This window comes from Microcebus murinus, chromosome 17, assembly GCF_040939455.1.
Source record: "Microcebus murinus isolate Inina chromosome 17, M.murinus_Inina_mat1.0, whole genome shotgun sequence".
Lineage (NCBI taxonomy): Eukaryota > Metazoa > Chordata > Mammalia > Primates > Cheirogaleidae > Microcebus > Microcebus murinus.
In genome coordinates, this window is record NC_134120.1 from 55,971,078 (window position 1) to 55,988,836 (window position 17,759).

Consider the following 17,759-nt stretch of genomic DNA (forward strand, 5'->3'; position numbering starts at 1 on the left):
TACCATTTATTGTGTAACTTCCAGGTGGAAGGGTCCTTGACTTTTAAAATACACATCCAAAGATGTTCTCGGATAGACTGTTGTTGGGGAGGACTAGGGGTGGGTGGCCAAGAGGGAGCTTACCTTACTGTCCTCAGTGTGGAGGGTCTTGGTGTGGCCAGCCGTGTGCCTCTGTCTGTTGAAGTCAATCATGGCAGTGTCTCCCACCTTCGTGTCAGCTCTCACCAATTATTGGGAGTGGAGAGTCATTTTCTCCAGGGTCCCCCTGCCTAGCCAGTGTACCCCTGATCAACGCCAGCAGACCACAGCGGGTGGCTGGAGTCAGGCAGATCTCAGCGTTAGAGACACTCAGGGTGAGAATTCTTACTTCTCTCGGCCACAGACCATTCCCTGTGCTGCCCAGGAAGCGAGAGGCCTTCAGGCGTGAGCCTCACAGGCTGCCTTCTCCTGACTTCTCTCTCTGTTTTCAGTTCTCCCTTATCCTTTCGCAGAGCCATGTTTTCTAAAGTCCTAAATCCAGGCCAACATCTCTGGGAAATACATCCCCGCTCTCCTTAAGAGATGTGTGTGTGTGTGTGTGTGTGTGTGTGTATGTGGGGTATGTGAGTGTGTATATGTCCATGTGTGTGTGTGTGTGTGTGTTGGGCGGAGGCTTCCTCTGGGTCTTTGCCTTTGCCTTACAAACTAGCACTGGGGCTTTGAGGCAGGCTCCTTCTTTGCTAGGTCACAGCCTGCTCCCAAACAGGAGATGGGCCGTGGCCTTATAAATGAGTTCACAAAAGCATCCTCCACGACCTCTTCAGCTCCCGCGCCAGCTGAGCTGAGGCTGACTTCACCACTAGAAGCAATAGCGCCACAACAAGGCACAACAACATGAGCACTCTTCCTTTTCTCTTCTTTCCATTGTAGTTTTTAAGAAGCATTTGACATTAAGAGCATTTGGCCCTTCCCTGGATTTGCAAGAATCAACCCCAAATATTCTCTTTTAGAATTTCTAATCATGTTGCTTTCTTAATTTTTTTCTCCCAATAAAAGTGTCTCCTCAGTTCATATTCTTGTAATTATAATAGCCACACATAACTAACCATCATTCAAAAATGGGTCATTGTAAAGAACAACCTCCACATGTGAAACATACCAGAGTTACCTGAATAGATCTTTTCTCCTAATTCTTATATTATTAATCCTCAACTTTTTTTGCCACCTTTTCAAGCTTGGAGACAGCCCTGTGACATGCTGGTGAGGCGCACCTGCTCAGTGGACACGCGTGGTGCCGAGGGCGTGTCTGTGGACAGCGCTGTGCTGGCTGCTCGCAGAGTCACCTGGAGTGCAGGTGGCGCTCTCGGCACCAGAGGCCCATGCTCTTGACAGCTCGTTCTCTGCCTGCGAATCTTTCCTTAGAATGTCATCTCCCCCGCTCTTCCCTGAGCTGTTTGGGATCCTGCTCATGCCAGCCCTCCCCAACACACCCATGCCTCACCCCATGGTGGGTTCTCTCTTCTTGGCAGCACTTTTCCATATTTGATATTTATAATTTTTAAAAATGTGCTTTATTATTTATCTCTTTTGCTCAAAAGTGAGCTCCTTGCCCGACTCGTCCCTTGCTGGTGCCCTTGGCAGATCTCAGTACCTTGCACATGGAACACTTTTGGCAAAATATGTTCTGATGAGTAAGTACACATTGAATGTGTCATCTGGTTCCCCTACTGAGCTTAAAGCCCAGCTTCATTAAAAGCTGCTCTAGACAGAATTCAAAGTTACAGAATATTACAAAATTTTAACAAAGAGTAAACAGATTTCATCATAGCTGTAGCAATAAACTTAGCAGAACTTTAGCTTCAAAACTTTGTGATTCAGTTTTGTAAAAAACAAATAGACTTTTTCCCCTAATATGAATGTTACTCTAATTCTCTATTTAAAACTGTTATCCTGAGAAAAGTTAAATCATAAATGCTGCTCTTTGCAAAAAAGATTGAATGCTTGCTTAAGAATCGAAAGGGCGTGGTTTACTCAAGATACAGAATAAAGTATAAACCAGCGGATCAAGGGGACTCGGACACCAAAATCCAATCAGCCAAACTTTATTTATTCCTGCGCAGGGGCTGTCACCACTCTGTGCAAGGAGGAGAGCAGCCCCCGAGTTTCTCAGTCTGGGGGTTTTATGCCCCTGGGCTGACCCTGCACTGCAAAGCAAGTCGGTTACAGAAGCCGGAGATTCGCAGTTAGCTACATCCTCATGTGAGTTGCTGATTAGCTACATTCTCTTGAGGAATATTTTGTATTTAACATAAAGTTTCTACTAAGTATTGTCTACCTGGCAATTTTCCTTTTTCACAAAAGAATCCAGTCTGGGGAAATTACAGACAGATAGTCCCAGCCACTCGTGGGAAGATCTATGTCTTCTTAGTTCAATGCCTGAATGGCAAGGCAGCCAAACTCTTGGTACTGTGAACATCAAAAGACAGGCAGAGGCCTGACGTGGTGGCTCACACCTGTAATCCTAGCACTCTGGGAGGCTGAGGTGGGTGGATTGCTCGAGGTCAGGAGTTCGAAACCAGCGTGAGTAAAAGCAAGACCCTGTCTCTACTAAAAATAGAAAGAAATTAACTGACCAACTAAGAATATATATATATAAAAAAAAAAATTAGCTGGGCATGGTGGCCCATGCCTGTAGTCCCAGCTACTCGGGAGGCTGAGGCAGTAGGGGCGCTTGAGCCCAGGAGTCTGAGGTTGCTGTGAGCTAGGCTGATGCCACAGCACTCTAGCCTGGGCAACACAGTTAGACTCTGTCTCAAAAAAAAAGACAGGCAGACCCCTTCCTGGAGCTTCACTAAGACTGGCTGGTGCCCAGAACTGGTCTCTGGGAGCTAAGGGTGCCACCTTGCCTGCCCTGAGCCAGTCCAGGGCAGGAGGTCACACTAACCGTAATGGCTTCTGATGACAACCGAAGAGTCTTGGTAAATTGATAAAGAGGTTAAAGTCTCTAAATCTTGCCATTTTCATAAATTTGTATTTTTAAGAAGCAAGAGGTAGAACATGATAATTCAGCAAGAGGATTGATGTGAGAACCTATATTGAATATCAAAGGTATGCCCTGTAGCCAAAACTAGAAGTCATCTGCTGTTCAGTCTTTATCTAAAGTATAGGTCTGGTCTTGGACTTAAAAATCTAAACCATAAAACTCAAGTTCTGTAATGGTAAAGGCCACAGCTTAAAGAATGATTCTGGAAGTAAAGCCTAAGGATGGCAGACCTGTTCGGGTGCACTGCTGCTGTCTCCTCGCCTGGCGCCATGGAGGGAACTTTTATCTGTCTGTCGGATCACACTGAACCCCAGAAATGGAGGAAGTTAAAGCAAGTCATTGTTAAGGTAGAAACTCTTCCTGGACCATCTGCAAACACTATATCCTCATTGTGGTCCCATGGGTCTGTGTGGCACTTGGTGTCTTGCACGTAGCCCACTGGCTGGAAATTGCCAGCCCATGTGTCATACTGTCTTGAGAACAGTAGTTGGTGTGTGGCAGAAAGCCAACTGAGGCAACTAGAAGCTGTGCATAGAATGTCCTTCTAAAGGTAAAGAGGCCAGTGGGGAGGCCAGCGGTGTGCTGGGGCCTGCAGGTAGGTTAGCAGAAGGTTCCCATGGGAATGTCGGAGGTGTGGGCTATGGATGCAAAGCAAGGCGAGCTGGAGGACTGAGGCAGGGGAACCTGACACCCAGAAACAGGAAGACAACTGGTGCAGAGCAGGGAAGTCAGGGCTTGGTTTCCTAATGGGACGCTGGGAGGTCATGATGGCTCCATGGACATCCTAAGCTGTCCTCCCTAGGGAACAGAGCTGGCTTGGAAGTGTCAGCACAAGCACACACTGAACTGCCTGGGCCCAGCTTTGCCTGGGAACACGTGCGTGCCCACCGGAAGTCTCTCCCCTCACTTGTTTTGCCTTCTTACTTTTTACTTTTAGCCATTCCTCCCTTTTCCCAAGTAGTTCCAAAGGGCCTATAGGGAAGGCACCTCATTCAAAAGTATTTGCCCTGGTAACTTGACTGATGTTGAGGTTCCCAGGTTAGACCCAGAGGCAGAGGTGAGAAATAGACTAAGTCTTACGGCAAAGGACCCACACCCAGCCTGGCCTTCCTCCCCCAACCCCACCAGCCAGGGCGGCAGCACACAGGGGCTGGGGCCCCAACCACCCGGAGTTGGCACATTTTCTTCCATCAGTGGAGAACAGCCAAAGCAAGGAGGGGTGTGACCACACAGTGACATGCTTTCAGAAGGTTGTGCTGCAGAGAGGATGATGGCTTGAACAGAGGCCAGACCATGGCAGGCTGAGTAATCAGTAAGCGTGGGTTGACGGCGCAACCAGCAGGCTGGGTGAGAGAAGGTGCTAGTGGGGCAAGAACCGAGTGCGTGGACCTGCACGGGGAGATCGAGGGGTCTTGGTATTCTGCGTTCTGCAAGTTCACTACATTGAGAGTACTTTATTACCAGTGTCTCAAAGGTCCCAGAAAGGGGACTGTCATCATGGGATGTGTCCCCTAAATACCTGTGCCCAAAAGATAAGGTCACTTGGGGCTCTGGGGCCTGTGAGTAGCCTGGGCATCAACAACTGCATGTCAAGAGGCTCTCTTAGGCCACCGTGCCTTCTTTAAACCCAATTGTGTTTAGCTGTCTGTTGCATTTATTTAGTCAGTGAGACTTATAGGCAAATAAACAAAAGATGACTTGGAGCCATGAGGTCCCCGGAATGCAGGGGCAGCACGTCCATTTGCTGAGAGCAGGTGTGCCCACGGCAGGGCCAGCACTGGCCGGGCTTAGTGGCTCTCCTGCACCTGACTCGCTCAAGCGAGGGACGATTTGCAATCCTGAAGCCAGTGGGCTCCACGAAAGTCAGCTGCCAGGGATTTCCATGCCCTCTGTGAGCTCAGAGAGGATTCTCTGCTCACATTGCCAGTAAACTGTCTTATCTAAAGGTAATAAAAAGAACAGGAATGGTGACAGCTACTGCTTACTGACTGTTCATTATGTGTCAGATCTGGGCTGGGTGTCTTGTGGGTATTATTCACAAAACTGACAATAGCTCCACAAGGTAGGCATTTAGTATGTTTATCTATTGCTGCTTAAAAAACTATCCCAAAGCTCAGTGGATTAAAACAACAATTTGTTATTGTATCTGATGATAGCGTGAATGAGGAATTCAGGCATGGTGCTGTCAGAGGAGCTCCACTCGGCTTGGTGATGTCTGAGACCACTGCTGGCTCTAAAGGTGGGGCCTGCAAGGGGGAGGGGAGCTGAGTGTCTCCCTCTCTCCACACACAGACCCCTGCTGCGTAGCTTAGGCTTCCTCACATCATGGCGGCCTCGGGGGAGTCATACTGGAAAGGGCTTCCAGAGCGTGGGTTTCCTGTGCCCTGAGATTGGCACAGCACCTTTTCCTTTGTGTTCTGCTGGTCAAAGCAGTCACAAAACCCACCTGGATTCCAGAGGAGGGGACAAAGACTCCATCTCTCAGTGGGAGGAGGATCAGAGATTTGGTTGCCACCTTTAATCTACCACATTATTATTATTCCTATTTTATAGAAGAGGAAACTAAATTGGAAAGAAGCCAATAATTTATGTCTTATAAGAAAAACAGCGAAGGCTTGAAAGTATGACTAACACTAATCCTTTTCTCTTTCCAGTATTCAGTGCTGCCCTCTTAAAGTAAGTACAAGTGGTCGAATAAGATAAGACCTGTTGAGGAACAAACCACTCTTCTGACAGGATTCAGAATAATTCATAGAAAAACAACAAAACAAACACCACCTTCTTTTTCTACTTTGTATAACTAACTGACCCTAGAGGTCCAGTCCAATCTACAGCCGTGGGGAAAACGTCTCTGCAGTCTGAGAGGTTGTTCAAGGTAAGAGGAGGAAAAAATCACAAACGAATAAAATCACAAATTTAAATGAGAAGTACCTGGCTCAGGGTTGGTTTCTTTCCCCCAGAGGATAGAAATATATTTACATTATAAAATAAGCTGGAATCCAATGGGCCCCTTGTTATTATTAGATTTCCTCTTGAGAAGGATTTATAAATGAAAACACAACTTGCTATTTTAGTATTTTGTTTTTCAGGGCAGAAAAACCCTTTGCAAAAACAAATTTAAAAGGAAAAACTTATCCATTTCAAGCAGTTGTTTATTTTCTTATTTGCCAGGCTAAAACTATCCTCTTTTCATCTCTGATTTTCTTGGGGGCTGGAGAAAAGAGGGTTTTCGTTTTGTTTTGTTCTGTTGCTTTTTCCCTTTTCTCCAAATCTGGAAGGACTCTTTTCATCCGCGGGCAGTACTAAATCTTTCCTTGTCCACAACTGCGTTTCTGGACCCACACCCGCCAGTGGCCATAACTGCGGGCCAAGAGCTCCCCGCAGTGGGGGACAGGGAAGGACAAGATGAGGGAGGTCAAGCTTGGTGGCTGCTGATGTGCAATCCAGGGGCCCTATGAACTGTGCGGCCCTGGTCCCGCTGTGCACCTACCAGCCGTCGGCTCCACGCGCTGCTGTAGCTTTTCTAGCATTTGCCCGTGATAGCGTTGTGATTCTGTCTCCTCTGCTACACAAGAATCTCACAGAAAAGGGGCCCGCGGCTGCTTTTGCAATCCTAGCACACTCTGTGGGCTTTGAGAACTTGGTGTCCCAGACTGTTCGTGCTTTTTCAGCTTCTTTATCAACATTTAAACTTAATTCAAGCATTCCATAATTTTAGACCGATCTTGACAGAGGAGTCACACGCTGGTTTGCTAGAGAAGTCGCTCTCCTCTCCCGGACTTGCCTGCGGCCTCGCTGCCTCCCATGTCCTCTGGGTGGGCCAGGCACACACGCCACTGCCCAAACACGCTGCCGCTTTTTATCTGCAACCCTCTCTGTCCAGGTAGCCTGGAACTCAGGCCCCACTCCCTTCAGGTCTCTGTTCAGTTGTCACCTGCCCTTGAAGAAACTCTCTCTGACCTGACATGTGCGCTGTCCCACCCTCACTTCCTCCTTTGTTTCCCCAGAGCTCTGATCTCCTGCCACATTCTGTCTACGCAGATTAGCCGGTTTTCAGTTTGTTGCTCCCCCCTGGAACCCACACCCTTCCTCACTGGGATGAAAGCTGCATGGGCCCCATCTGCTGAGTGGGCCCATCTGCTGTGTTCACAGCTGTCTCCCAGAGCCCAGAGCAGTGCGGGCACAGAAGGCCGCTGCAGGCGTGCTTGTGCAATGACTGCCTGAGCAGCCAAGAGCACAGCCCAGCACTTAGCTCCTTATTCCTGGCAACTCCAAAGTGTGGAATTTTGAGGAATTTTTAATTTGGAAGATACATGTTATTTTAAAAATTTCACTAATGAAGTTAGGCATAAGTAATATTTTATGTTGTGTTATTTCAAATTTGCATAATTTACGTGTACAAAATGTCACTATATGAATATATTCTCCTTGAAAGAAAATGATTACATTTAAGGCTAAGGTCCTTTTCACAGGTATACCTAAGATACGTATTTTTAAAAAGAGAACAGTTATGGGTTGAAACTAGGCTATCTGCAAGTAGTCTAATGAAACATACTGTAGGATGCCACTAAGCCAATTCAGTAAATTGGTTTTATCTTTTACTCAAAGATAACTATCACAGGAAGTTCTATATCTTTCTCTTTAAAAATAATACTCATCAAAACAATTGTGTTCGTTAATGTGCATGTAACAGAAATCTTTTGTTAAGCACTTTGAATGCATCAGCTCTTTCCAGCTTCAATGTACTTGGGCAATGCTGCTTAACTTTGTGTACAAAATATCGAGAGAGATCACTTTTATGTGGAAAGTTCAATTATGAATGCGAAATGTTGCCAGAATCTGGCTCGGTAATCCCAAGTAGCAGTAACCGCTTCTGCTTGGACAGCCCGTGGCTTGTACAGGCGTGTGCACGTGGTGCCACCGTGTGTTTGCTGGCGAGAATCACAGACTCCCGGCGAGGACAGAGAGCGTCCCTCTGGCAGGCGGGTCTTCCCAGTAGAACGTGCGCGTTAGACCTGCTAGGGATGCTTCTTTCTCATTTTTCATTTGGTAACTTACCTCAGTCAAACCTAATAAAATTTCAAACTAGATAAGTAGCAAGGTACCAGGAATGTAGTAAATACACTGTGATTTTTTTCCTTAATAACACTTGAAAATCTATAATTGGTTCATGCAACTAAGCAGAGGTGTTGTGTGAATTGTTATTAAACTGCTACAAAACAGATGCCATTTTTCAGTCCATCACAGTGGGCCAGGTATAGATTCTGTAGTCAGATGGTTCTCGGTTCATGTCCCTACCTTCCCATTGACTGGACATGTGACCTTAGGCAAGGTGCTTAGCTTCTCCGAGCCTCAGTCTGCTCATATATGAAATGGGATAATAATAGTTTTCTAAAGCACTCAGTAGAGTTTCTGGAAAATGGTTCCCAGGGTTCCCAGAGTGTCGTGGGGCCTCAACTGCTGGCCTCCATCAGGAGCCTGGAAGCCAAGGCAGGCTCCGAGGTGCAGGTTGCACGCCAGCACCGCCCACAGCCCCCTCCTCCCCACCGAGGGAGGGACGACTGTGGCCTGGCTGTGCGGAAGCTGTGGTCAGCTGACACCAGTCTGCGCCATCCACAGCTGAGGTGAGAGGACTGGCTCCGGTGGGTATGGCCCCATTCATCCTTCTTCCCTTTCATACGTTCGCTTTTACTGTTTTTGAAATTCATGTGAAAAGAAGAAGAAATTAAAAATGAGGATACTGTGAAAGGTTAGAGCAGGAGAGACGGAGGGAATGTGGAGAAAGCCCAGGTGCCTGGTGTGATGAGAAGTGTCAGAGCCAGTGTGGTCAGAGTGGAAGAGAGATGGCAGGTGTGTGGGAGGGGCTGAGGTCAGCTCAGGCCTGGGAGGCCAGTGCCCGTCCCTGGAGGGTTCTGAGCCGAGTGCCATGATGGGATCCATTTGAACAGGGCCTCTAGCTGCTGGGTCAAGGATAACTCAGGAGGACACAGATGGGCAGGGCAGGAAGGGCCTCTTCACCAGAACGCTGGCATGGTAACAGTCCCTGGGGACTCCTGCCAGGCAGTGGCTCTGGAGGGGGAGACAATTTTGGTTATGGGCACCTTTTGGAGGTGGAGTCAACAGAACTTCCTACAGATTTGGTTGTGGTGTCTCCAAGTGTCTGGGCCGTGAGAAGGATGAAGTTGCCATGAACCAACGTGGTGGGACTAAAGGGAGAGCAGGCTTGGGCAGGTAATGCCTGACATCTCAGATGTCCCTGCAGGGCGGCTGGGTGGGCACTGGCACAAGAATCTGGAGAAAGAATTCTCCATAGCAATCTCAGAGAGATTCAAGGGTGATTTTTTAAACCAACATATTCAATAATACTTCATCAAAAAATATGTATATATATATATCAATCATAATGGCTTCTATTGGTTTTCTCCAAACAAAAGCCAAGGCTAATTTTCTAAAATCTTGTTCCAATGAGATGAACCCATCAAATTATAATAGAATTTGTTCCCAAAGTGTATTTGTAAATTTGTTATTTATAACTCAGAATATATTTTCCCAGAGAAATGATTTTAAGACTCCTCCCTAAACTTTTGGGCCAGGTCACAGAAGTACATCTAATGTATAAGGCAGCAGTGTATTTGGGGGAAAAGAAGAGGATTAAATAACTCTGTCAAGGAACTGGCAATTAAACAAACAAACAAAACATATTGATAAGGGAGCTCTTATGCTTCCCATTTATGCTTTGCAGGTTGAAATAGAACTCATTTGACCAACAAAACCCTCTCCCCAAGCAATGACAAAGACCCTTTATTTCACTGAATATTCAGCTGAGGGAGGTGGGTCCATGAATTCTGTTTCCTGGCAGCAGACTAGACTAGGGGAGGGAAGTGGGTTTGTGTAGACAAGGAATCTGGTAACCTGGGCTCAAAGAACTTAAACTCACCATTAGAGAACAGGCTCTGTTTTAAGTGTCATTCATACTTTGATGTGAATCATTTTAGTCACACCCAAAACAAATAGAACACTTGGGAATGTACATTTTTATTGAGACAGTATAAAGAAAAGGAATTTTTAGAACTGGAAGAAAAGGTTGGCTCAGATGGGTCACCAGCCAGCTGGGGTAGGTAGGTGGGTGGGGGGCACATTAAGTGTCTGAAGAGACCCAGGAGAGGAGGTAAAGATGAGTGGAAGTCACAAAGACAACTGTTGCTCAGGTTCTAGTGGTAGCTGCTGTGACACCAAGAATTAGTTTTATGGGTCACCATTGTCTGAGTTATGCTAGCAGGTCTAGCTTGGAAAACTTAACATCTCAGTCTATTGTCACGGGGGCCAGGTTTTCCACTCTCAGCCCATCCAAGCTGGCTTCTCAGTTTAAATTCCCCTTGCTTACTTCCTACTTCAATCTTATTGTATGAAGAGAAGGGGAAAGGAGGAATGTGCAGGCATTTGTGTCCTTTTCTTTTTTTTTTTTTTTTTTTTTGAGACAGAGTCTCACTTTGTTGTCCAGGCTAGAGCGAGTGCCGTGGCGTCAGCCTAGCTCACAGCAACCTCAAACTCCTGGGCTTGAGTGATCCTTCTGCCTCAGCCTCCCGAGTAGCTGGGACTACAGGCATGCGCCACCATGCCCGGCTAATTTTTTACATATATATATCAGTTGGCCAATTAATTTCTTTCTATTTATAGTAGAGACGGGGTCTCGCTCTTGCTCAGGCTGGTTTTGAACTCCTGACCTTGAGCAATCCGCCCGCCTCGGCCTCCCAAGAGCTAGGATTACAGGCGTGAGCCACAGCGCCCGGCCTCTTTTTTCTTTTTTTTTCTTCTACAGGGCTTCCTCTTCTTGGTACATTTGTGTCCTTTAATGTCCCCAATGTCCCTCTTCTTGTCCCCTTTACTGAGGATGCAAAATAGCACATACTAATATGGCTTCCCTGGCCAAAGGTCTTTCAGATCACAGAACCCTCAAATGCCAGGGGGGCTATCATGATTTTTGTTTTATTTTTCATTCTTTCTTTGTTGATGCTAAAATAGGCATTATGTCTCTTGCTCCACCATTGTGTCTTGGACATGTAGGCCCAATGTCCTGTGCAGAGCACCTGCTCAGTGAGTAATCATTGAATAACGAATGAGTGAATAGGGAGAATGAGGAGGAGGCTATAGGCTTTTGGTGCAGATCTCTTAGAAAAACTTCTGGGGACTTTCAATGATTTTAGAGGATGATGGCACTGGGTAGTTATTAGCACTAATTTCACTTTAAAATATAAGGCTTTCCACTGCCATCAGTCCTCTTATATTTAGTGATCTCAGAGTTCTGGTAAAATGGAAGTCACGGCCCCAATATTTTGCAACTTCTCTATTTTCCCACTCTTTGAATCTGAACTTGCCTTTTGACTTGCTTTGATCAATAAAATGTGGCAGAAGTGATGTTCAGTTGGAGCCTAGGCCTCATGGAGCCTATAAGTTCCACTTTCACCCTCTTGAGATGCTGCTGCCTTTACATAAGGAAGCCCAAGCAAATGATGATGGACCTTGCTTGTGGGTGGCACTTATACCCATGAGACTAAACAAGGAAGTGAGGATGGACAGGAAAATCCAAGGCCAGTTCACTCATTGCCGCTGGATAAAAGGCAGAATATTGGCAAATAGATGCAGGTATATGGTAGATTGGGTAGTGAGGCCAAATGGAAGAACTATTCTAATTGTTCTTTTAAATGAGGAGAGTTGGCAGACAGACAGAGAGACTGTGGTGGGGTTTGAGGAGAAGGAAGGTGTGAATAGCCATTGGAGTGAGTGGGTGAGTGATTTGATGAGGGGAATGTAGTACAGTTGCTCAGAGGAGCTAAAGGTCTGCTTGATGTTTATGATCATTAAAATGAGTCACGTTGGTATGCTGCTTTGTTTTTCTCCAGCTAAATTCGCTTGCCCAAGAAGTTCCAGAGTAGGTGGAGAGTTGGGGTTTTTCCAGGCTAGGAGAAAGGAGGGAGGGAGAGCCAAGGACGTTGAAAGGATATGAAAAAGAATGGATAAAATAGTGGAATGTGGAATTTATGCTGGGAAAAGAGGGCAGTGTGAGTAAGAACAGAGGGATAAGGAAAAGGTAAGGAATCTGTTGAAGGCAAAGCCTTATTGGCCCTAGGAGGTATGAGCTGGATGACAGAAAGAAGTAAAGTGGGCTGCTTGAACTGACACTATGGAGGGCATGGAGTTATTAGTAAGGTCAAAGATAGGATGCTGGGAATAGGAGGCTGAGCTGGGTGTAAGCAAAGATCATTGGAGCTTGGAAACTGAGAGGCTGTATAGGCATTGCAGGAGCCAGCTATGTAGATATTAAAATCACCATAAGCTACGAATGGAGCCAATTGCATTACTGGCACATGACTCTAACTCCCTGAACTTGGCATTCAGAGCACTTATCACAGCTTGAAATAGTCAAGTGATTATTTGACAGTTATCAGGCTTATAGTCTGTTTTGCTTATTGACTGATGTACAGTTGGCGCTCAGAAGGCAGAATGGATGAATGAATAAATACTATTCTAGCTGTGGTACAGCAAAACTTCAGATATAATAAATTATAAGGCCAACTAACTACATAAAGGACCCACAGCGTTTTCACATGCATGAGAAAACAAGGCTCTACGAAGGAGGGAGGTTTTGTCTGTTATACTCCCTGTTTATTTTCCAGGGCCTGGAACAGTGGCTGGCACATAGTAGGTGCTCAATAAATATCCGTTGAGTGAATGAACATCTCTTCAGTATCTCACCACGCTTGCGCTAAGAGCCCCAGGTCGGGTCAGCTTTGACGTTCTGCGCCTGCGCGATGTCTTCCAGCGAGATGATCCTGCAAACTCTGGGTCCGCTTCGCCGCAGCAGGTTTGCGCCCTCCTGCCCTCCGTAGCCGTTCGGCTGCTGCGCTGTCCCGGCTTCCTTTTCGGCGTTCCCACGCCTACTCGGCCCGGTTCTTTCCTGGACTGTAGCGCCCTCGCTCTCTCCCCACGTCAGGGTCCGGGCTGTGGAGATGGCGGCTCAGAAGATAAACGAGGGGCTGGAGCATATGGCCAAAGCAGAGAAATAGTGAGTAAGGGAGCCTACCGTGGGGCTGTGTGTGGACGCTGGGTCCGTGGCCCGCCTGGCCCGGTCTTAGTCAGCACCCTGGCGGGTCGGTGGGAGGGCGCCGGGAGTGAGGGGCCGCGGCGCCCTGACGCCTGCGCGGCTGTGGGACCGAGGCGGCGGACTCCCAGGGCCGGGGCCGGGGCGCTGCGGCTGCACCTCGAGAAGCGGAGTTCGTGTGCCCCACCGGAAGTCTCTGTCAGATCTGGTGTCGGTGGGAAGGGGGTTCCGGCGCAGTGTTCGGTTGGTTTTCCTGTACAAAGGGTTTGTCGACTTAGGCTCTGGACCAGATGGCGCCTAGTGGTGGGGGTTGTCCTGTCTGTGCCTTGTAGGATCTTTAGCAGCATCCCTGGTCTCTACCTGCTAGATGCCAGTCGCACCCCCCACCTCACTCCCCATTTATGACAACCCCAATGTTTCCTGAGGGAAAAAATTTGTCATGTTGAGAACCACTGCTCTAAAAGAGTCCCTTGTATTTGGAGGGGGGGGGTCTATAGATTTACTCTGAAAATTGCTCGGTGAACACTTATCTGCCATCATACTGTTTGTGTAGGCAGAAGCTGTGTGCCTCCTTAATCCTTTTTATGTTCTGCCAACTTCTGGTACAGCATGTAGTAGGCACCAACAGATATTTGTGAAACTGAACTGCTTCTCCTTAATTTATCCTTTTGACCTCCTCTTTCCCCCAGTTTCTTACTCCAACAAATTTCTATCTGGCATTTATGGGTAAGGAAACATCCACATTGTGCCCTGTGGTAGGTACTTCACATACGTAATTTCATCATCTGAGATCTTCACAACAACTTTACAGATTGATTCTCATTTTACATAAGAGGAAATGAGGCTTAGGGGAGCTTCAAGGCTGCACAGTTGAAAGATGTCAAAGCCAGTTTTCAAACAGTGGAAAAACTCAAGCTTTTTCTGTTACACCATATTTCTTCCAGGCAATGTGTAAGGTACTGGGGCTGTCTTGGTGCAGGAGATTGCTAAAACAATCTCACTTTCTAGTGGAAGCAAACACAAAAGTGTAATTAGAATAGTGTGTGGAGTAAATAAAGCTATTAATATATCAACTGTGCATTGGTAACACAGAGGGAGAAGTTTATTCGTCCTAAGGAAATTTAGGAAGGTTTCATAGAGGTGATTTCAGAACAGGGCCTGAAAAATAATTAGTTTTTAGACAGAGGGAGAATCTAATGAGAGAGATTCTATGCTCAGGAAACACTGAAAGTAGTGCAGTTGCAGTGTCTGGGGATGAGCTAGAGTGCAGAAAAGATGGAGCCAAACTGAAGAGGTAGCCCCTCACATGGCCCTGAATGTTGGCTTTTTTAGGCATCGAATAACCAGTAGACCTCATTAGATTTGCTTTTGGTGAAATAAAATGTGGCAGTAATGTGGAGACTGGACTGTGGGGAAGGGGAGCAGGGAGAACTTTGGCATTTTCAGTAAGCAAAGATTTATGAAGTTGTTGCTGTGTACCTGTGTCAGCCACTGGGGAGCCTGGAGTAACCAAAAGTGGTCCCATGCTCACAGGAGGGCACATGAGAACAGATGAGTAAAAGTAAGGTGTTCAGTGGGCATGGTGGAGATACAAAGCAAGGAAAAATTAGTATCTTCAGGGTGGGGGGAATGGAAGAGGGAGGGTAAAGCAGGAAATGTGACACTCTCTTGAAGGTGCTGTGAGACAGGTTAGTAGGTGTTGACCACATGGGAGAGGTATTGATGGCCTGAATTCAAGTAACAGTGAGGGGGCAGATTGAATGACATTAATCAAATAAGGTTGACATGCTTTAATGACCTGCCTGGATTTAGAGGTAAAGGCTTGACTCCAGGGTTTCTACCTTGGAAGAGGCCTTCAGCCAAGATAGGGGATGTAAGTGAATGTACAGGGTTGGTGGGTAAGGCTGGGGCAGAGGGGTGTTGGGTTCAAGCTTGAAGTGTTAGTTTGAAATCTTTCTAGACAGAGTTGCTCAGTAGGTGGCAGTTGAAAAATTGATCAGGAGCTTAGGAGAAAAGTGTTGATTTTTCTCAATTTTCTATTATAGCTCAATATTGCCAAGTAGTTGTTTAATTAATCCCCTAACATAGATGGTAGTTTTATTGTTTGGTTTTGTGTTGTGTTTTGTTTTCTTTTTGTCCTATGGAAATTGGTCAGTTTCCTTATTGACTCTTTGGACAAAAAGTCAAAAACACTAACAGGGATAGCCACTAAACCTAAATTAACTGTGTTGACTTCTTTCTTACTAATTATTGGTGCTCAGTTGATGGGGGATGATTTGCTGTGTTTTAAAATATCTGGGTCTTTCCATGTTTGAATGTATCTTGTTTTTGGTGGGATTTAAAAAATTACATTAACATACAGAATGTAACAAATGTTTTGGGATAGGGATTGGAAGGTTAGAATTTTGCTTTATTGCATATTTCCTCAATTTTGTGGATTAGAATAGACACCACAATTTAAGGATTTTATTTTTCTGAGCAATGCAGTGCTTGGTAAGTTTGAAAAATTGCTTACAAATTTGAATCTTGTAATAGTATAGATATAAACAAATTTTAGATGTTAGACATATTAAATTTAATTGGCAAAAAATGTTACTTAATAGTTAGGGCTCCTGGGCAGCTCACACAGTTGTCACAGAATGAGGGGTGTACTCCTGAGGGGTCTTGGAGATTCCCTGTCAGTTAAGTTGCTCCCCTGATTCATTTGAAGCAAACAGTGTTTTATGTAAATTTAAGATGGCATTCAGCAATTCTGTGCAAACCCAAGTTTGATAGTCTCTGAATTAGTTTAAACTAAATCTGAAATTACTTTAAAATAAAAAAAATAAATAAATTATTGCAGAAAAAGCAAGCCTGATAGGGACTCAAATTTGATTATACTTTGATTTGGCATCTGAGAAGGCAATGATCCTAGAAAGCAGTTTCTCTTGGTTTTCATAATATGCTTCTGGTACTTCCTGCTCATTGGTAGCTAATTCTCACCCTGTATTGCCTACTTCCTATGTGGTCCCATGGCATGATTGTATTCTTTAGCATTTCTCTCCTGTGTCCAGTCTCCCTAGAGAATCTTATCCGTGTTCTTGTTGTGGCATATGCTGGTGAGTCCTCCATTTATGTCTTTAGCCTCTCTTCTGAACGTAAATCTCATGAATACAACTGCTAACAGTAGTGTGCTTCAGAGGTTCTCACAGTTTAATGCATCTCTGTGCTTGTTAAACCTCAGAGGTTCTGTAGGTCTGGAGTGGGGTGAACACTTTACATTTCTAGCAAGTTCCTAGGTAATGCTGATGCTGCTGGTCTGGGGACCATGCATTGAGAACCTCTAGGAGGAAACAACATCCATGATGGGGTAGAAGAGGTGAGGTGGTATTTGTTATTAATAGATTTGGGTGTAGGTGGGCAAAATGGGGAGTTTGTGCCTGATGGCTTTAAGGATCTGCCGTATAAATGTAGTTGGTAACTCTGTTAAATTTGTCTTCCTTTCATTCTAGCCTGAAAACTGGTTTTTTAAAATGGAAGCCAGATTATGACAGTGCTGCTTCTGAATATGGAAAAGCAGGTATTTGTGACCATAGTCTTGTTGCTCCAGCGTATAATCTTAAAGTGTTCTGACAACTTCATTTCAGCATGATACTTTTATGCTTCCTATGGACTTCAATAGTTAAAACAAACACACGCAACAAAACAACACAAGCCGTTGTGTTTTTTTCCATTTGTTTTTGGATGTGTTGAGGGCTGAGTTGTAGATCCTGGCACCTGTCTTTCATAACAGTGGAGATGGTTAGGGTTGGTGGTACACAGCTGCATATTTTTGGCATTGTTTGTGTATTCTTGAGTGTCAATCATTTTTTTACTACATCCATAAGTCTTGCCATATTCCTATATTATACTTCCTATTAGTGAATAAAGAGTTTTCTTTTAAATTTTTTTTTAGCTTAGCTTCATCCTAAGCCTATCTGCAAACCATGTTTGTTTGTCACATTATGTGTTCGGGATATACATTAAATGTTCATGAAACGTTAAGCTGTATACATAATTTAATAAATTTATCTGTATGTACAATGTAAAAAATCTGAAATATGTAACAGTAAAGGAATTTACTAAAAGTTTAACATTTTTATTAATAATTATAGGATGATAGCTCTCAGAATATTTGTGTTCATTTTGGGTATAAATAAAGTATAATACAATTTTGAAGTACCTTACACATATTTTCAGCAATAGCCCTGATGCCATTTGTTAGCCTAACTTAGAGATCACCTAAGACAAGTGTTTTTGCACAGACGTTAGTTTTAGTATATCACCAAAGAAAAGAGAAATAAGGTCAATTGAAACTAATCAGCATAATATAGGGTTTATTTTCTATATAAATGATGACAAATGAGTCTTTAGCACTTTAAATCTGAGTGAATTCTGTCTCTGGTATTATGTAAATTATTTACATGTCATTTTAAAAATTACTAAAAGTTCAAACTTTATGTAGATTTTATAGATACTTCATATGAAGATGCTTTTGTAACAGGAGTGTACAACTTTTTGCAAGTCTCCTCTATGAAGGAAATTTAACATGTATTTGTTTAGACCATGTGCTACATTCAAAAATAAATATTCTAGATCAGGTTTTCTCATTAAAGCATC

The 17,759-nt window shown here is 44.8% G+C and overlaps 1 protein-coding gene across 2 annotated transcripts in view; it reads left to right on the forward strand.

Annotated features, from left to right (window-relative positions):
• The window catches only part of NAPG (NSF attachment protein gamma), a 60,009-nt gene that overhangs the window by 24,533 nt on the left and 17,717 nt on the right, over nt 1-17,759 (forward strand). The window contains exons 2-3 of one of the 2 annotated variants that reach the window (XM_075993689.1): nt 12,969-13,085; nt 16,613-16,680. In XM_075993689.1, coding sequence (XP_075849804.1) covers nt 13,030-13,085; nt 16,613-16,680 — 124 coding nt within the window. In that variant the 5' untranslated portion in view covers nt 12,969-13,029. Of the gene's footprint in view, nt 1-12,824; nt 13,086-16,612; nt 16,681-17,759 lie in introns of those variants that run through there. The other variant, XM_012746235.3, reaches the window with a different exon arrangement.